The following is a 21,262-nucleotide window of genomic DNA, read 5'->3' as shown; positions in this document are numbered from 1 at the left end:
ACAAGACCCCACAAACTCTGCCTCCCACCCTGCCCCTCTCCCACCCAGTCTGCTCAGTCGCCCTGGCCTCCAAGGTCCCTCGGCCACTGCCCAGGACCTGGCCTCCCTTCACCTCCTCACTCAAGGCTGCTTCCTCAGCTGGGCAGCTCCCCCTCCCCAGCACCCCCCACACCCCTTCCCCAGCTTTATTTTTCTGCACAGAGAATACAACACCCTCCAGGACTTACTACTATGCTTTACTGTCTGTCCTACCCACAAGAATGTGTGTCCCAGGACAGGTCTCTTCCGTGTGGTCTTCAGCTGCAACCCAAGGCCTGGTACATGGCAGGTACTCAAGAAATGAAGGGACAGAGGCTCGCTGTGGCCCAGAGGGGCAGTCTGGAGGCCATTCCATGGTCGTGAAAACTTGCTCTTGCAGGCAAGGCTACCTAAAGCAGAAGGGGCAAGCAGAGCTCCCCGCTGATGGCACCGGCCCGGCCAGCCCTTCCCGAGCAGGGCTGTGAGGGTACAGATGGGCTGCCTTTGTTATGAGGGGCCACTCTGGAGCGTGTTTGCTGCAACCAGGAAGGCTCATCAAACGGCTTCTCAGAGAGCCAGACAGAGCCCTGCAGGGTGCTGAGAGGAGTCTACGTGCAGGAGATAAGGAGAGTCCTCAGCCTCAACTCTTAACCGCTCTCACTCTGAAGGATGCAGAAGACAGAACAGCAACAGAGCACAGCTCTGAGTTCCTGTGAGTGGGCTGAGCAGAGACAAGATGAAGCGGAATTTGGGGCCCTTCCTCAACTCACAATGATCAGTTGGACTGAGGTGGCTACAGACAGTATCCAAGTGCGCAGGCACGGCTTGTGAGTGCATTTCCCTGGATCCTGCCAGGGCGCTGGCTGCCAGCCACTGCACCCTCTCGGCAGGAATTGCTAATAGGAGGCCACAGGGAGAGGCACAGAGGCAGGTGACACACTTTCCAATGGGCCTGTGGTGCTCCTTAATCTTGGTGGTAGTGCACTGTCAAGTATGAGAACTGGTGGTGAGCTGCAGAACAGACCGGAAATGTGGTCTGCACTGGAACGATGGTGCCCCGGGTCCCCCCAAGACCCCAGGGACTCCAGATGAATATGTTTGGTTCCAGCTGCAAAATCAGACACGCCGTTCTTCTGCTCTGAACATGCCCCTGCACCTCGGCCAGCAAATGCTGTGCTGTCACCTCACGGGCATCATGAGCCAAATGTCTCCATGGCCAGATATGTTCCACCTGTGCACATCTGACAATCTGCCCCCGCTGCCAAGCCCACCCCCAGGCTACGTGAACCCTGAGAAGACAAGCTTCCTCCTGACTTCTCCTCGGCCCATCTCCACGGTGAGACACACAGCCAGGCGGCCATGCTCTGGACACTCAGAAAGAACGCCCGCATGGCCTGGAAGAGTCTGGTCGTCATGCTCACCTGCAGAGTGGGACACTGGGAGGAGAAGCTGCAGCTCAGCTTAGTGTCAGGCTGAAGTACCAACAGCAAAGTGTTTCCTCACTAGGATTCCTGAGAGCAGGGGAAACTTGGGGCACCTAATTTCAGACTCTGGCTGTGGGGCCCGCCAGGAGAGCACCCCTGCCCCAGGCTGTTCTGAAGACTGGGGCAGATGGCTGTGAGAACACTCTGGAAGTGTTGGAAGATGTGACAGGCCTGGTGCTCCATGGGGAGCCCAGAGAGGACCGTGGCACCATATGCAGGGTAAGATGGCAGGAGTGGGATGCAGAGGGTGGCTAGGGGTTACACAGGGGCTGTTTCAAGGCCACTGTGGCCCAGGGACAGGGCTGCCAAAGGGAGGGGTGTGTGTCAGATGCAGAAAGTCCAGAAGGACAAGGACTGGGTCTGGGAGGTGAGGCTGCCCAGGCATGCCATGGGGACAAAGCAGCCTCGGGCCCCAGCTTCAGCGGGGCACGCGGCCCACCCGCAGTGCTATGTCAGCTCTCCAGTGCTCCGGCTAACACGGATACCAGTGAAGTGAGCGAGTCACTGGCTGAGAGCCTCACAGAGGGCAGGTGAAACAAAAAGACAAGGGTATAGACGCTCTGGAGCAGCTGTATCCAGGCACCACAGGGACAGTCCAATGGAGGGAGGGCGGGCAGGAGGGGACGTGGACGACCGGTGTGAGGAGTGTGCCTCCCTCAGAGTCAGAGGGAGGACAGAGTGTGCGTGCCCAGAGACGCCCAGTGGAGGGGCTCAAGCGAGGTGCAGAAGGAGCCTCCCCCATTGACCCAGCATTCTGCGCTGCTCTGCCTGCAGGAGGAAGATGGCCAGCTGGAGCCTGAAGAGAAATGGTCGGGCACGCCTGTGTCCCCATGGGCCCCAGGTGAGAGGCTTGGCACAGCTCTCCCCAGCTGCCGTGCTCAACTGCCCAGGCTGCCACGCCTCCTGTCCTACTGGTCCCTGGAAGGTGGTGACTCAGGGAAGCCTCCCTCACTTGCTTCCAGACCCACAACAGCTCTGCACTCTGCAAGCACTAATTACACACTGGCTGACAGACCGCATGGGGGAGCACGCCTCCCGCACCACTATACTTCATGACCGCCATGGATAGCACACAGATAGCTCACTCCTTGCATTTGGGGTCACTCTGCTAATAACCAAAGCAAACAGTTCGCAAACAGACACCACCAATGCCAGTCTACACGTGCACCCAAAAGGCCTCATGGATTCTATTTTCTGGCCCTTTAAAATCCCTAAAGTATCACCAGTTACCATCCATTGAGCCAAGATGGAGTAACAAGGATCATAATTATCCTCCTGCCCCAAACACTGAAAATCAATCTGTGAAACATGGTTTTGATACATGGGGCACAGGACAGTAAGTGCCCAGAGAGGCAGAGCCCATGAGGTGAGCTCTGCTGCTGCCCCTGGGCTCTCGGTCCTCTCCTTGCATTGAGGACGTAGAGTTTGAGTCTGGGGAGGCCACAGTGGCTAGAGTCTCCAGGCCAGAGTCCTGGGGGTAGAGGGGCTCCTCCATGGGAGGAAGAGTCCTGGAGATCTGCAGAGAGCCCCCTCGAGTCTCCACTGAGAACTGATTGGGGCATTTACATGAGGAAACCACCAGGACTGGAGAAGGAACCACTCCAAAGGAGAAGGCAGAACCACCCCTGAGGCTCACGTAAAGCTGGGAGAAGTTTGCGTTCCCACCTTCCAGAGTGGAGACCTTGTAAATCACGGGGTGTGGAGCAGAGAAGCCTATAGCCTCAGCAGTAGGAAAACCAGCCCTCCAGGAAAGGCTGCCCGGCCAGCCCCAGCAAAACTTCAAGGCAAGTCGCTAAAGCATCAGACTGTGTCTGCTAACTTAGTGACATCCTAGAACAAAGCTCAAGCATATTTGTGGGAATACAAAGACATCCAGCACCCAAAAAAGTGAAATCCACTAAGTCAGTACCCAGTTAAAAATTACCAGGCATGTAAAGAAACAGGAAAATATAACCTATAACAAGGAGAAGAATCAACTGGTAATGCTAGACCCAGAAATGACGGGTGACCGTACATCAGGACATCTACTGTGACTACCCTTCCTGTGTTCAGAGGCAGACCATGTGTGAGTACGCTGAGGAGAGACACAGGCATAAAAGAAGACTCCAGTTGAACTTGCACAATGGAAAAAACAATGAGATAAACTCGCCGCACACACCCAAAGCACTCACCCAGGACACCACTGCAGACGGGCTGCCCGCCCATCGACTGTCTATCAGGCACGAGAACTCTCCGCCTCCGAGCACAGAGAGCAGGGATTTCAGCAGCATGCTTCAAACAGATCCCCCACAGGAGAGGACACTTGCGCTTTGGTGAAGTGCAATCTCTACAGAAGTTTCCAGGGTAAGTAAGGCAGACCCAGCCGCGGGAGAGGTTGTGAGATGCGAAGAGTCACGGGGAGCAGCTGCAGCCACACCAGGCTTACTTCACTGCTTTGCAGAAACACGAAGAGACCCGGCTGCCTGTCCTTCATTTTAAAACTGTATCAGGGTGAGTTGTTATGAAAGCTTTGCCAGGACGCTAACCTGGTTTGGGAGGGTTGTGGCTCCCCAGTAGTGTCCAATATCAACGTCCCTTCCAGACCCCTCTGTCCACACACACTCCTGCAACTCCTAACAGCTTTGAAGGTACCCAGCATGAGGAAGCAGGCCAGGAAGACGCAAACTGCCCCCAGTTAATGCCGGGAGACTTCCTGCTAGCACTTCATGGAGTCTGAACAATGCTTTAAGAAGGGGAGGGAGGAAGGTTAGTACAGGGTGCACTTCACCCGGGACATCCCCTGTGGCTTGGGCCCACTCGCTGGTCTGGCGAGAGGTGCAGGACAGCTGGCTGTGGTGCTCCTCAGAAGCCAGCAAGAACCTGAACATCACCCAGAAGCACTTGGACCCCGATGCCGGTTACTGTAGAACCAGCACTTTGTGGGAAGCCGGACCATCCTCGTAGGCTATGTCTGTCACCTCACTGGATCCTCCTGATGTGGCCTTCTGGAACGGCACTCCACATTTTATGGAGGGAGAAATTCGATTCAGAAGCATCAAACAGCCCACGTGGTCTCCAGGGCAAGTGAAGCCCAGGAAACAGAGGTGGTCCTACTCCCAGTCCAGCATTCTCAGACGGGGGCCTCCAGGAGGGATCAGAGGTCAACTGGGAGCAGAGGAGTAGAGCCCAATCCTCTCCCACCTCTCCCGGTGTTCCCAACATGCTAATTTCTCTTTGGAAGGAGGAGGGAAAGACAGAGACCACGACTGTAGACTAGGGATGAATGCCTCTTGACTTTTTGGTGTGGAATGTCTGTCCCCTCCAAAGCTCATGTTGGCGGACTTGCCAGCCTGACCACCCTTATAAGATGGGGTCTGGTTGGGTCCTGGAGAGAAGAAAGGGTACTGTGCCACATTTGCAGTGGACTTGTTAGAGGTCACACCCTGCCTCACCTTCCTGCCTGAAAACATCCTACCTGCCCTAGCCAAGGTGCTGAAAACCAACAAGACCAAGTTGAAGAAACAGCTAGCACTGTGAGATGGCAAATCCAACTCATGGGAGAGCTGTTCCCAGCGTTAAAATAGCACAGAACACACACAATGAATAACAACACCAGAATTATTCTGTTCCCAATGAAAACTGTCAGTTGTGCCTATAAGTAATTACCAAATGCTTTCACGCCGTATTTAGAGGCAGAGGTTCAAAATAATATCCTGCCTTTGTAAAAATATAAAGTGGCCAGGAGACAACTGTGCTCCATGAACAGGAAGAACTCAGTTCAATGCTGCAACTGACTGAGGCTTAGCACAAAGTGGTCTGACAATGTACATTATAAATACCATGCTGAAGACAAGAACTCAAAGGGGGAGTAGTTGTCATCAGTAAATTCTACTACTTTTGGGGGGTATTACATTTACTTGACTAAATCGAGATTTAACTATTGGCTGCCATTATTTTTTCCAGGATCTATAAATAGCATCACATCCACAGTTTTCCCAAACACCACACAGGATTTGTTCAACATCCGAATTGACACCTGACAAAGGGCTTAGATCTGGGGCCCAAAGTCAGACTTCTCTGCCCATATCAGGGTATATTTGAGGACATCAGAGCAGGTATGAGGGAATTGGAGAGGACATGAGAGCCACCGGGGGGTCTGGGCCCCTCACTGGTCAGCCACAGACATGAGTATGCAGCTCAGGGAGTGATGTCGTGGGGCTGCAGGCATGGGGGTGGAGCTTTGCAGAACGGGGAACAGACATTCAGGGAGGCTGCTCCCGCTGCTGCTGCAGACACATCTGCTGTTTCCTGCCAGGCCTCAGGACTCCTCTGGACTGCAGTCACCCCAGACAGGAGGCCCCTGGAGAAGGCTGCTTATGCCACCCCCATGCAAAACTAAACACTCGCCTGTGCCACAGCCATGGTCAACGTCCCCTCAAATCCCTCCCGGTCCCATTTACAGGGCCAGGAGCAAGTGCACATAAGCTCCCTCACTGCCTGAATTCTGGGCTTTGCTTCTACCTCCAAAGCCATGGTGCTGACAAACCACAGAAGGGAAACCTAGAAATTTTTGGATCTCTGTGCCCAGGAGCTGAGGGAAGAGAGGTCATTGCTGGACACTGCTCCACTGTGTGGACATGCTATGCTTGGCCCAGCTAGTCTATGGTTGACAGACATTTGAGCTGTTTCCAGTTTGGTGCTACCATAATAAAGTGTCTATGAACATCTTTGTATGTGTCTTTGGGCATCCTTGTAAGATTCTGTGTGGGGAAAAAAGTATCACTGGGTAAAAATGTCTGAGAGCTCAGATTTTCATCTAAGAGCTCAGATTTTTTACTTCAATACATTGTACGTAGTATTCATGCACAGAATGCTTTGATCTTAAGCAGCAGGACAGAGAAGAACACCCCTGAGGGTGAAGCAAATGTACGGATACATGGAAATTTACAAAGTACTTAGGAAAATCGTGACTCTTACAAGTGGATAGAGAGGGAGGTGTGTGTGGTGCAGACTTACTGTCATTGTTACAGGTGGGTCTCAGAACCTCCTGGGTGGCTTATCCAAAGTAAATGTGAGAGGACCACTGGTCCAAAATATTTGGGGAAGAGGGTAGGAAATGGTGTGAGATGAGGCTGGAAAAATAGATGAGGGTCAAACTGCACAGGCCTTGGATGCCATGCTGAAGTTGCATCCACATGCCAGGAGGCAGGCATGACAAAGCCAGCCCTGTCACCTACTGGCTCCTTCTCCTGCGGCTCCTTAGCCCTCAAGGGTGTCAGGCAGGTGGACAGCAGCATGGAGCTCCACACTGAACTAACTGTGTCCATTAGTGGGACAGGAAGGTGAGGGCCAGGTCTCAAGATGATCTGCCACTTGTCAGCTGCAGGACCTCAGGAACATTGTGCAACCTTTCTGCATCTCTGTTTGCTCATCTGCAAAGTGGGGGCATTCAGCACTTTTATATGCCTGCACTGTTGGGAAGATTCGATGAAAACCTGCTTAGAAGTGTGTGGCACACAGCAGGTACTCGGCACACAGCAGGTACTCTGCACACAGCTGACACAGTTCATGGGCGGTGCTCCAGTGTTACAGTTGAAAGCACACAGTCAGCTCATGGCTGTACGCACGTGGCCTGGCACTGACAAATGGCAGATGCTCACGCCGTGGGCAAACACTTCCCCTCCCCCCACAGCCCATGGCAGACAGGCACTTAGAGAGCTAACGCCTGAGACACTTCCTGCCCAGCAACTGTCCAAGATGTACTCGCTAGCAACCCAGTGCTTCTTAGTTATAGAAAGGGGACAGGAAATTAATGGGTCTCAAAGTGGCTTCGAATCAGCTTTGCTTTAGTGACTCTCAATCGGATGTGTTGCTCAAATCTTCAGACCTGCTTGCAGTGTCAAAGGGAGGTGCTGCCTTTGGGTCTGGGCTCCTCTCCTCGGGGGCTGGGGAGATGAGAGCAGCAGGGCCTGGGAGCGTCTCAGAAGAATGGGTGCCAGGCACAGTGTCCTGTGAAAACGCGGAGAAGGTCCGTGTGAGGGCCTGGGCATGATCACCTACACAGTGAAATGACGGGTAGCCAGGCCTGGGGCAGACCAGTCAAAACTGGCCAAGGTAGTTCTCATAGCAGTGACCTGGTGGTTTGAATCAAAATTCACCACAGCAGCTCTCTGATCCTAGGTTACTGTGGAGTAGCCGATCTCTTGTTTCTCTGGTGAAACAAACAATAATGGCAAAAAAAAAAAAGGAGCCCAGCGCACGACCTTACCTCCACGTACAGGAGGGGGAAGATCCCGACCTTGTCGCCCAGCATGCCTTCTGCCCAGTTATCGTCCACTCTTCTGAGCACAGTCAAAATTTCATCCTGAGATTTCCGGAGCCCACCGTGGAGACAAGCCCATGGACATACACACAGAACAAAAAAGAAAATGGAGACGGTTAGTATTATTGAGGCTAACAAGAGACTCCACGGAATGATTCAGAGAGGGTGTGTTATCCATTCATTTTCTGGCACATGAAACTTCCATCCCTGCCCAGGTTCTCCCTCCCTTCCTCTCTGAGGCCACTGATCATAGTTGCAAAGATCCCAGATGAAAAGCCTGGCAACTTACAATACAGTTAGCATTTAAAACTCATGTTCCTATCATTTATTTAATGAAATAAAAACATTTTGAATGAAAATAAATCCAGCTAAGTATAAAATGTTTTAAGTTTCTGGCTCCATCAAAGAACAAAAAAATAACCCAACTACGTTTATTTACAGTCATGGGCACGTAAACCTCTGAATAACCTCTTAGATTCTTTGGCATGTCAGACAACACCAAGTAGAGATGGACACAATGGAAACAGATGGAAGGAGAAAGGAAGAGGCAAAGAGAAGGAGGAAGTAGCACTTTTAGGGAGCTGAGGCTGGTCAGCAGGTGGTGGGCAAGGAACGAGATGCTGAGGACACCATTGCAGGTGCAGGAGCCACAGGCACAAATGACAGGGCCATGTGCGTGGGGGTAGGAGACAGAAGGACTGAGAGAAGATGGGGACCAACGGGGGGAAGAAAAGAGAGGAGCCCTGGGGGAAGAGAGATGTAGCGAGCATCAAGAGGGACAGAGACTACCCCATGACAGCCTGGGGCAAAACTGATGTCCACACTGGGGCGTTTGGTTAGTCTCTGTCCCCTCTCCATAACCACCCTTCCTTCAGCAGCCAGGGTGCATCCTGGACATCCCCCTCCCAACCAATCCCCCCGTCACTGGAATCTGCAATCTGCTAGAAGACCAGCTGGTCCACCACAGACTCTTGTGCCAAGGGCAGCCCCATGGAGCAATCTCTATTAGATTTTCATGTACCGTCTGCCCCTCCAAACAGCCATCGCACTGTAATGTGAAGCAATAATATGGGGTTACAGGCTTGCTCAGGGTCAGACGCAGAGACATTTTAGGTCAGGAGACTGCTCATTGAAGGTGACGCAGAATGCTCTCAGGGAGCCAGATATGCCGTTCCAAGGACACACAGAGGGAGAAGCAGGGACGGGCTCTGCACTGGGCAGTTCCTCCAAGGTCTCCCCAAATCTCCCTCTCTTGTGAGCTCAGGGCAGAGTGTGGGCGATCAAGGGCAATCACACGCTTGCTCTCCCTGTTCTCACCCCCAAATCTCCAGCTTTAAAAACACCAAGCAATAAAATTTTTTTTGATGTCAGAATACCTCTTTTTCCAATGGATATTACTGGCCAGACAATGCTACAGGCATCCTAGAGGACTCAAACCCCTTCCCATGGTGCGAGGCAAGCAGCCTCAGGCTGGTACAACAGGCAGAGGGCTGCCCTGCAGCAGTGCTCAGCCCTGAGGAACCATGAGGGCCACGTGTGGGCCTGGTGTGGAGAGGTGTGCACCGAATGCCCTGACCTCCTGGCCTTGCTCCCTCACAGGTTCATAACCACAGGGTCCCAAGCCCAGCCACCAGCCCAGCCCAGGTAAGCCAAGTAGCCCCAAGACCTCACTGCTCACACAGAAGGAAAAGAAATCAAAGGCTTTCCACATGTCAGAGTATTTGCAACACCAAATATCACAAAAATAAATTTAATTTTGTAAACACAAAGAAAACACAAGATTACTGTTGGTAAAAAAAAACTGCATAATATCCACAAATATTATTTAACACTAGTCTAGAAATTAGAGCCAAAGAAATAAAAGAAAAGAAAAATTATAAACATTAGAAAGAAGGGTATACAATTTTCTACCTAGAAAAACAGAACAGCAACTAAAAATTAGAATAAATTAGAATTTAAGAAAGGCTGCCAAGTTTTAAAATAAATACAGAAAAAAATCATTGACTTTCCCATATACTAGCAATAATCAGTTATAAAATGTGACTAAAATTGGCTAAACATTAAAAAAAATAGTTCTCAAATTGACTGTATATGCCAAAATAAATTCCATAACGATTAAAGACATAAATGTTAGGGGAAAAAGAACTTGAATGTCCAAGATAAAAATATAAATAGATATTTAATCTTGAGCTGGGGAAGGTATTTCAAGGCATGATAACAAAAATCTGACTACAGAAAAACTAAATACTCTACATTAAAAACAGCAGAAATAAAACAAAAAGGCAAATAAACTAGAAAAACACTTGCACTTGAGGACACTAGGCAAAAAAAAAGCAAATGCCAAAGTAGGCAAAAGAAAAGAAATAATAAAAATTAGAGCAGAAATCAATGAAGCTGAAAACAGGAAATTAAGAGAGAAAATCAGTGAAATTAAAAGCAGTTTCTTTGAAAAGATCAATAAAATCCATAAGCCTCTAGCCAGGCTAACTGATAAAGAAAGAGAGAGGACACAAATCGCTAATATCAGAAACGAAAGAGGGAACATCACTATGTGTTCTACGGGCATTAAAAAGAAAATAAAGGAATATTATAAATAACTCTATGCCCACAAATTTGAAAAGCTAGATGAAATTAAACTATTCCTTGAAAGACACAATCTGCCAAAACTCACACAAGAAGAAACAGACACTCTCAGTAGGCCTATATCTTTTAAGGAAATTTAATCAATAATTAATAAACTTCTAAAACAGAAAGAACCAGGCCAGATGGGTTCACTGGTGAATTGTGCCAGACATTTAAGGAAGAAATTATGCTGATTCTCTACAATCTCTTCCAGAACAGAAGCAGAGGGAACACTTCCTAACTCAGTCTATGGGCCAGCATTACCCTAATACCAAAACCAAACAAAGACACTGTAGGAAAAGACAACTACAGACTTCATATACCTCATGAACTTAGGTGCAAAATTCCTTAACAAACATTGGCACATTGACTCCACCAATGTATAAAAAGAATTATACACTGTGACCAAGTAGTATTTATCCCAGGTATGCAAGGCTGGTTCAACATTCAAAAATCAGTTAAAGTAAACATCGTATCCACAGGCTAAAAAAGAAAATCACATGTTCACATCAATAAACTCAGGAAAATCATTTGACAAAATCCAACATCTATTCATGATAAAAACTCCAACTAGAAATAGAGGAGAACTTCCTCCACTTGATAAAGAATATCTACAAACAACCTACAGCTAACATCATCCTTAACGGTGAGAAACTTGAAACTCTCCAACGAAGATCAGGGACAAAGCAAGGATATCTCCTCACACCACTGCTTTTCAACATCATACTGAAAATCCTAGCTAATACAATAAAACAAGCAAAAGAAATAACAGGTGTACAGATTTTTTTAAAAAAACCCAAAACTGCCTTTATTCACGATGACATTATCACCTACATAGAAAATCTGAAAGAACTGCCCATAAAACTTCTAAAACTAATGAGAGATTATAGCAAGGTTGCAGCATACAAAGCTAATATACAAAAGTCAATTGCTTTCCCATATACTAGCAATGAACAAGTGGGATTTAAAATTTAAAAACAAAATACCATTTACATTTGCCCTTCCCAAAATGAAATACTTAGGAATAAATATAGTAAAATATGTGTAACAACTACAAAAAGAAAACTACAAAACTCTGATGAAAGTAATCAAAGAAAAACTTAAATGGGGAGATACTCCATGTTCATGGATAGGAAAATTTAATATTGTCAAGACGTCAGTTCTTCACAACTTGATCTATAGAGTCAATGCAATCCCAATCAAAATATCAGTAAGTTATTTTGTGGGTATCGACTAACTGATTCTAAAGTTTATGTGGACAGGCAAAAGACCCAGACTAAGCCAACACAATATTGAAAGAGAAGAACAAAGACTAACACTGCCCGACTTCCAGACTTCCAGTAAAAATAAAGACAGCATGGTTCTGATGACAGAATAGACAAATAAATCAATTGAATGGGACAGAATAGCCAGAAACAGACTTCATAAATATAGTCAACTGACCTTTGACAAAGGAGCAAAGGCAATCCAATGGAGAAAAGATGGTATTTTTAACAAGTGGTGCTAGAATAATTGGATACACACACACACACACACACGAATCTAGACAAAGACCTTACGTCCCTCACAAAAATTAACTCAAAATGGATAACAGATCTAAATGTAAAATGCAAAACTATAAACCTCCTAGAAGATAATGTAGGAGAAAATGTGGATGACTTGGGTTTGGCAAATAATGTTTTGGATGCAAAAATAGAGGCACAATCCATGAAAAAAAGAATTGATTAGCTAGACTTCATTAAAATTAATAACTTGTACTCTGCAAAAGACACTATCAGGAGAATGAGAAGACAAGCCACAGACTGCGAGAAAATATTTGCAAAAGACAACTACCATAAAGGAGTGCCATCCAAAATATACAAAGAACTCTTAAAACTCAATAACAAGAAAACAATCTGATTAAAAGATGTGCCAAAGACCTTAACAGACACTTCACCAAAGAAGATATACAGATGGTAAATAAGAATATAAAAATATGCTCCACACCATATGTCATCAGGGAAATGCAAATTAAAACAAGATACCACTACACATAAATTAGAATGGCCACCAGAAAAATGACAACACCAAATGTCAGCAAAGATGTGGAGCAACAGGAACCCTCATTCACTGCTGGTGGGAATCCAAAACAGTGTGGCCACTTTGGAGGACAGTTTGGCAGTTCTTTACAAAACTAAACATGCTTTTACCATACAATACAGTAATCATGCTCCTTTGGTATTTGCCTGGAATTGAAAACTTATGTTTACCCAAAAACCTGCATACAAATGTTTATAGCACTTTATTCATAACTGCCAAAACTTGGAAGCAATCAAGATGCCCTTCACTAGATGAATGGATAAATAAACTGTGGTGTATCCAGACAAGGGAACACTATCCAGTGATGAAACAGATGAGCTACCAAGCCATGAAAAGACATGGAAGAAACAAATGCATACTATGAGAGAGGCCAATATGCCTGTATGATTCCAGCTGGAATTCAAAAGGGCAAAACTGTACAGACAGTAGAAGGATCAGTGATTGTCAGGGGTTACAGGGGAGAGGGAGATGAACGGACAGGGCACAGAGGATTTTAGGGCAGTGAAAATACCCCATGTGATGCTATAACAGTGGGTCCTTGTCGTTATGCATTTTCCAAACCCACTGAATGCACAGCATGCCAAGACTGAAGCCTGATGTAGACTCTGGACTGTCGGTCACAATGATGTGTCAATGTAGGTTCACTGATTATAAGAAATGTGACACTCTGATGGGGGATGTTGATGATGGAGAGGCTGTGCATGTGTGGGGTCAGGTGGTATATGGAAAATCTCTGCACTTCCTGCTCAAGTTTGCTGTGAACCTAAAATTGCTCTAAAAAATAAAGTCTATTTTTTAAAAGGTAACAGCATCACAGAGCAATGGAAATGAACACACTACAGTGCCTGCGACAACGTGGTGTGGCCACAGATGTGACACTGAGTGAAGACAGAGCCAAGCAAAGCATCATGTGTGAGTCCATCCATCTGAAGTTCAGCATCAAACACACTGTGCAGTCAGCCAACAGGGAAGGGGAGGTGATCGGTGGCAGGCAGGGCACTGCTACTACGCTGTTTCTTGACAGGGTAGTGATTATAAGGACACATTCTTTGTGTGGCAGACACTAAGCTGCATAACTATGATAGTGGAATTTTCGGTATATTAATGCTATACTTATATAAAAAGGCTTTTTAAAAAAAGATCCAGTGTGTCTGGTCAGTCCAGTGTGGAAAGTCACAGCCCAACTTGAATACTGCATGTGGTCTAACAGGTCTCTAAAGGGATATTGTACTGAGGAAACCAAATGTCCCATGAACAGTCCTTACCCAAGTCATACAAATGCCAGGGAAGGAGGTGGCATCTCTGAGCTGGGGAAATGGGAGAGCTGTGGGGGCCATGGTCCCATCCTTCAGCTTTGGCACCACTACCACACCGAAGGGCCGGGCTTGTTCTGGGTCACTGGGAGGGTGGGATTAGCACCAAGGGCTCCAAGTCACTGGGCAGCAGATAGCAGATAGGCTTAACATGAGGAAGGGCCTCATGGGCCAGGGGACCTGTTATCACTCTCAGGATCCAGCAGGGCCAAGCTGCTCCTCACTGAGTCACAAATATACACGAGCATTCCCTAGGGGTCATGCCCCAGGAGGGCAGGGAGGCCTGCCTGTGAGGAGACGATCGCCACCTGATATAGTTTAGTCACATTAAGACCCCACCATCACACAGTAGGTGGATTCCCAAATCCAAGCTGTCCTGCTGTGCTGCCGTGAGGTTGGAGCATGAGCAGGTGCTTTCAGCACAGCCCACTTGGCTGTGAGATGCACATCCAACATGGGCCCCGCTGTGGTGTGGTTGTCCCTGGTGGCAGGTGTCTGTGCTATCTCAAAGAAAATTGGGAGTGCTCCAGTTCCTGTGGCTGGCAGGGACCTCAGGACAGTGGCAGGACCCAGAAAGCTCCCATTAGTTGGCCCCCCTTTTTGATGTAGAGGCTGGGCTGGGAGAAGATGGGGCACAGGGTGCCAGCTCCCCTCTTCACGTGAAGATAAGAAGCTACCTTTGCCTAATAACATTGAGGAGGGTTCCCACAGCTGTGCCTCTAACCCAACCCACACAACAGGGACAGCCCCCAAAGGGGAATGTTTGAGTGCAGGGCAGTGAAAACACTCCAGCAAGTCAGGGCCACCCGTGGGGAATCTAGTGCATTCTGGAAACAATGTGACATTCCAGCCCCAGTGTAGGGCCATTTCCACAGCTGGCTCACATCAGGACTCTGATTCACTGCCATGTTTCAACACCCATGGCCAGTGCATATGGGGGAAGAGGCAGGGGGCACCCACTCTGCAGACCCTGTGGTATATGGAGAAACGTCCCTCCTCGAAACACTATGTGAGGTCACAGGTGAGGATGACTAGTCTGATGTGCACAGGAGGGACGTGAGTTTTAACTGGCTGCTTCACGGAGGGCACCCCAGAGCTCCCCTCTCACTCTCTCCTAATAGGCACACACACTCAACACAGCAGGCTCCCGACAGTTGCAGAACAAAGCTATGCTATGGGGACACACAGGCACAACCCCTGTGCCCCCGGCCTCCATAGTGCTGTGCTCTGTGTCACAGGTCAGCAATCGCTTTCTAGAAAGGGCCAGATATTACAGGATTTGCAGGCCAACTACTCTGCCACTGCGGCATGACAGCTGCAGACAACACATAAATGAAAGCACAGCAGGTACCAATAAAACTTTACAAAAACAGGTGGCACAGAATTTAGCCAGTGAGTCCCAGTTTATTAACCATCGCTTGTTGTAGACGAGTAAACTAAACCAAACCAGACACCACAGATGTCTCTGAGAGTCAGGTGCGAGACAAGTTGCTGGCATATGGCAGCACTCAAGTTTATGAATGAAACTTGCTTCCACAATGTCATTTCACTTTCAGGTGCAAAGCTCAATCTTATTCACAGGTTTCATGTCAAACACTCATTACTTGCTAGGGGTCGGTGGACTTCCATATGCTGTTTTCCCTGTTCTCTGACATTTCCAAGTTTTGGAGATACACCAAATGCCATTGCCATATGACAGCAGCTCTCCTTTGCATTCAGTGGTCTCAGGGTGGTCCTAAATGAGTGTGAGTCGGCCTGTGAACCTAATGGGGCTATCAAGAAACTATACTGCCTTTTCCCCCAAGAGTTAGTGGGAAGCCCATCTGCAAAGGATGCAGGGGAAGTGGGAGGCCCCACCCTCGGACAGCAGCCTTCGAACTGCATTTTCAATTCCTTTACCTGCTGCCCCCAATGTTTTTGGATTCGTTTCCTCTTGGGGAAAGGGGAAGCTGCTGACACACACGGGCCTCTGTGAGAAGCGGGAGCCACAGGTCAGAGCGCTGGTGCATCCTCCCTGTCCGTTCCTGGGGCCACTGAGGCGCTGGCAGAACAATTGTCCTTTGATGCCGCCATAAAGGGACATCTCAGTAAATGTCACAGCTCACATGTTAAGCACTTCAGGGCTCAGCCTAAAATGCCACAATCACTGAAAACCTGTGAGAGTTCCTTCAGCAGCTCTGGACAAACCAACGTCTAAGAGCCGAGTATTTTACTCTCCTAAACGAGCTGTGTGGCGATAGCACATATAAAACACGCAGAAACGGTCTCTGAAGGGCCATGAGTAGCCGCCAACAGCCCTGCTCTCCTGGAGGCCCAGAAGCTCCTCCACTCTCCTCTCTCATTTGCAGTCAAGAAGAAATAAGCGACGCTGGGCGTCCTCAGCATGCTGGGCCTGTGTGCGGGCCGCCTGCTCAGCCAGGACCCAGCGCTGTCCCAGGCAGCGCCCACAGGCAGCACCCAACCTACTCTGTACCACACACAGAAGGGAAAATTACAAAGAGAAAAGCTCAAAAGCTCCCTCAGCCTTTTGTTGCTGAAATAATACAAAATTGCACCTCTGCTAGCTGCCTGCCCTTTGTGGTGAGGCCCTTACCGGACTCGTTAGCGCCGAATACCCCACAGAGGAGGTGTGCCCTGCTCCCGAGTCCCACTGGCCTGCTGGTCCAGGAGCTTCCTCCCACCCGCACATCTCGCTCACCCATCTGACCTCCAGAGGCTGCCAGGGCCTGGAATGCTCAAAGGGATGCAGAGGCGGACCTCTCCAGTAGTGTCAGGGCCCACGGGAAGGGGAGAGGTCAGAGGTCAGATGCCACAGCCTTTTGTGCTTGGAGTTCCCCCACCACACACACAGTCACACATGCACATGGTGCGCCCTCCCCATCCCTGGCACTGAGCCAGCACCTAGACATGACTCAGTGCTGACAGACGTCTGAAGAGTGAACGGACCCAGGGAATCACAAGACCTGATGACCCTCGCCACACCCGGCAGGGCACGCTCAGCTTCCTACAGGGACTTCTGCACATCCCTCCTGTGCCCTCAGGGGGACTGTATCACATGATATAAACACCTACAGCTCAGGAGGAAATGGGCCACAGAGGAGGTTTAGGGGTGGAGTGCTCTGCCACACGACAGGGCTAGAGACAGCACCAGCCTGGCCTGGAGTGAGTTGGGGCTAGCAACAAAACACGGCCTGCAAGGGAGCATGCGCTGGGCTGGGCAAGGTCTTACAGGCGGCACCCACATGGCATTTGACTAGAGGGGAGACGAGAAGCTGCAGGCGTTGTGTGACACAGGTCTGAAGGGCTGCTCCAGCTGCCTCTCAGGGAGCCTGCAGTCCAGGGATCTGGAGGCAGGTCCAGGGTGCAGGGTATGGCTCATATTCTGCATAAGTTTTGAAAATATTTCTTTACAAAGCCTCAAATATATCCCAAGCTTTATCTGCAAATCAAAACTGTTGTCGGTACAGTTTCTCCGAATTCCACCTTGATGTTAAAAGAAAGGGTTGGGCAGGGGCATTCTGCAGCAGCTCTGAGGCTCCTGTGTGGTCTGGGTCCCCCCGAGTGGAACACCTTATCAAATACACCTCCGTCACCATGGTAGGCACGGTCAGTACACAGAGGGGGTTTCAGGTCCGCTATGGAGCCTGGAAGGAGGTGTCCAGGAATCCAAGAGCCTAGAAAGGGGCTCTGGGCCCCTCTGAGCTGCTCTAGTAAACTTTTAGGGTAAAGTAGCCCAAGCAGGGTGCTCAGGAAGGAGGAGAGCAGGAGCCCCCGGCTCTCCTTGGGCTCATCTTGCTTGGTTTACAGATACAGAAAGGGGGTAAAGCAAAAGTTTCTGAGTCTTCCCACCCCAAGAGCATTCCTGATTCCCACTCAGAAAGAAGCAGAGGTGACGTGGCACATCATGAGGTGTAACCAGTTGGCTGGCTCGGCTGCAATGGGGACGGTGGCCTCAACAGCAGGGGCCCGAGCCGACTTCACACCCCCAGGGCAATCCCCTCTGAGATTTAGCCCCCAGGGAAGCAGGAGTTAGGCTAGTCCTAGAAATCCTCAGCACTCTCAGTATGTGCCTTAGGAAGGATATTTATTTTCCTCTGTGTATTCCGGGCTGACAGGAAAAGTGAAATGGACCGTCTGCGGACTGCAACTTCTCCTGAGACAGGAGGAAAGGAGAGGCGGATGGCAAATACTTACCGGAAGCCTATTTTCAGCTCAGTTCTTTAAATGCCTTTGCTCATGTAATCCTAATATCAACTCCATTTTACAGTTAAAAAAGAGATTCAAAGACTAAGTTAATGTTCCAAAGTCACCATACAATAAAGAAAAGTGTCATGATTTGAATTTGTGTCTACCTGACTCTGGAGCCCAAACTCTCTCTATATTTGATTTTTATCCATCTGAGTCTGTCTCCCCGATCAGAACAGCATAGTTTGGAATTAATGCTGGGTTAATTCACAAAGGAGAGAATTCCCACGCTTTTGGGAAATGGTGATTAAACAAACATTCCGCAGCATAACAAGGCCCAGGGAAGAGTCTTATGGTGACACTGACAAAATGAAAGTCTGACTTGGTCAGAACAAACTGTGGTGGTATTTTTAAAAGGGCTTTTGCCAGCTCAAAGCATCCCTTCAGCCCTGGAGGACTGGGGTGGGCGAGGGGGTGTGAGCTGGGCATCAGAGCAGAGCGGCACTGCACTGCATGTCCTGCAGCTCCCGTGGGGATTTGGGCCTCCAGTACGGTCAGGTGCAAAAGTGATTGCTGGTCGGCCAGGCCAAGTTTCACCTGGGAAACCTCCTTGTGCTTTTTGAGGATTCCTGACTGTTAACAAGTAAATTCACGAGGGCAGCCCGGGCTTGTCCAGTGAGCACAGCTGCCAGGCGAGGCGAGGGCAGACTGTCATGAACTGAACGGTACACACGAGGAGCTGGCGAACATTTGCTGAGTCTCGCAGTTGCGTGGAAATAAGAAGACGAAGGAAGCCACCGCCACAGGAACGGAGCCCACACTCTTCCCGCGCCAAGCCCGGCGGCTGTCCACCCACATGCCCGGCGCTGCACACCCCCAGGGCAGGTCTTCCTGCAGCCACACAGCTAGTTGGTGCTTCCCCTGCAAATCCAGCCCCTCCCCTTGGACTAATGGGCAGCGTGCGAGGAGTCCTCCCGGGAGCACGTCAGAGACCAGCGGACAGAGCCTGGGGACACACTCCTCCTGCCTCGAGTCTTTTTATCTGCACATGCTCAGCTTTTTGAGGTGAGACTATGAAGAAGTTATAAAATATGCTTTTTTTTTAGCTACTTTACAAAAAGTAATTATTCGCTCTCTTCTTCAATAAAACAAAAACTTTGGTTTTAGAATGACTTTAATTAATGCTGTTTTAACAGGGCTGTTCAAAACCCAGCACCAAAGGTAAAAATCTTACTTTCATCCACCTCCTTCATGCCTTTTTAAACACCATCAATTCCCCCACAAAGATGGTTGGTTTTTAAAGGGAAGTTAGAACCATCCATGTTTTTTAGAGACCCCTCTTTCCCTTGCTGACTCCAGGACAACAAAAACATTTGTTCCATGTGAACCAGTGATGCTGAAGCACGGGAGGGTGGCAGGAGGTGTGCCACACATGGCATCCTGAGAACCAAGGGCGGCGGGACTGGACACCGGGACTGCATGCCAGGCACGCGTGCAGAGTCACGGGGCCAGCCTCACCGTGACAGGAAGGGGAACAAGAGGCATGAGGAGCTGCCCAAGACATGCAGGAGTGAGAGACACAGGCAGGGCAGGGTGGCTAGCGGAGGCAGCTGTCCCTTACCCCAAGCTTTGCTCTGGAGGTCAGAGGGTGAAAGGGGGTATGGAGAAGAGGTGACTTTGAACATGGTGGGGGGCACAGCATGACTGTCTTTGGGAATCACACGCAGGGGCCTCTAATTCTCCACATTAACCCAAGGACTCAAGAAAGTCCTAAAAAACAATTTGTGACATCACACCTCCCATGGCCCTCTTAGCTGGGGCCTCTGCCCTCCATCTCACCTCAAAGGCCACAGCCATGGTACCCCCCAAATGACTGACAAGGTTTTTCCCACAAGGACTACTTTAATGTTTCTTGTGACTACTGAACACTGAATTCCATCACTGAGCACTTAGAAGGCTGCCTCATGGGTGACCAGCACAGCCGCCATCCCCTGGCACCAGACTTTGCTCACTTGTCTCTCTCTGTGTGCTAATGCCTGTCTCCCCTAGATCAGGCTCCAGAGGGCAAAGGGTCTGTCTGTGTCCCCCGGACACGCACAGTGCCCAGCACAGAACCAGGGGGACACAGCTAGTGCCTGTCGTCCTCCTGTCCTGTGGACTCTGGTCTCCATCCTGCGGCTGAGCATTCTAGGCAGAGGCCGGAGACGGAGCAGGTCACACGGTGGCAGGAGGTGGCAGGAGCAAGGCAGGCAGCTGTTTTTCCAGAAGCCGGGCCTGCCTGGAGGCTCCTGGGGCTCTGTGGCTGTCCCTTCACAGTGAGTTCTGCTGACCCAGAGCCTCCTCCTGGGATGCCAGCTGAGCTGTAGGAGGCTGGAGCCACTATGGGGTCTATCTCCTTAGCAGGGCCCTGACCAGACCCCAAGAGGTTGGAGGTCCCGGCCCTTAGTCCCCAGTGACAATGCAAAAGCACCAGTAGCCCCCGGGAGGGTCTTCTCTCAGGGAAGGTTCTCCAGAAACCACTGAGCAGAGAAGCAAGCAAGGCAGGGGTTGTATCTGCCTGATAGATCGCACCCGGGAAGCCTACCATGCCAGCCCTGGGATGGGGAAGTGAAGAGAGGGGGAGGGGAGGAGAGGATGGGGAGAAAGCAGAGGGAGGAGGAGGAGGAGGAGGAGGCCCCATGCTGGCTTCCTGGGAAGCTGCACTAGCCAGATGACAATTGGAATTAGCATCAGAACACCTTGGTGCAAGGAAGGAAGAAAGAGTTGAGTCCCTGAATAAAAAATAGATCATTCACTGTCAGGCTGAACAATAGAAAAAGACGTAAATAGCAGCCCTGTGCAGGACATGCCAATTTTGCTCAAAAATGGTGTGCACGCTATGCCTGCAGCCCTCCAGGCCTGGTGCCACAGCCAAGTTCTGCAAGGAGCAGAAGGAGAGGGGGAGAGAGGGGGAGGGAGAGGGGAGAGACAGAGACAGAGAGTAACGATGGTCTGCCTCAAGGGGGAAGGACACAGAGCACGGGCTTTAAGGCTAGAGGTTTGAGTCAGAATTCCAGCTCTGTTATTTATAAGTGGGAGGGGGGTGAGAGGGGCAGGGCTGGGGGAACGAAGGAGGAGAAGCAGGGGGCAGCGATGGGAAGGGACAAGGAGAGAGGGCCCCAAATCAGCCTGGATAAGGGACACCACCTCTCTGAGCTCTGTGGAGAAAGCAAGGCTCCGACTACGTCCTTGGACGCTCAAATGGTTGTGAACATCGAGGG

The 21,262-nt window shown here is 49.7% G+C and overlaps 1 protein-coding gene across 1 annotated transcript in view; it reads right to left on the bottom strand.

Annotated features, from left to right (window-relative positions):
* SH3RF3 (SH3 domain containing ring finger 3) overlaps positions 1 to 21,262 on the bottom strand; it is a 338,026-nt gene that overhangs the window by 102,839 nt on the left and 213,925 nt on the right. Inside the window, exon 4 of the mRNA XM_063087182.1 lies at positions 7,750 to 7,845. Within this exon, the coding sequence (XP_062943252.1) occupies positions 7,750 to 7,845 (96 nt within the window). The remainder of the gene's footprint in view (positions 1 to 7,749; positions 7,846 to 21,262) is intronic.

Source organism: Cynocephalus volans, chromosome 2 (genome assembly GCF_027409185.1).
Source record: "Cynocephalus volans isolate mCynVol1 chromosome 2, mCynVol1.pri, whole genome shotgun sequence".
NCBI classification, from domain to species: Eukaryota; Metazoa; Chordata; class Mammalia; order Dermoptera; family Cynocephalidae; genus Cynocephalus; species Cynocephalus volans.
Note: the sequence above shows the minus strand (reverse complement) of the source record. Positions and strands in the feature narration are given on the sequence as shown.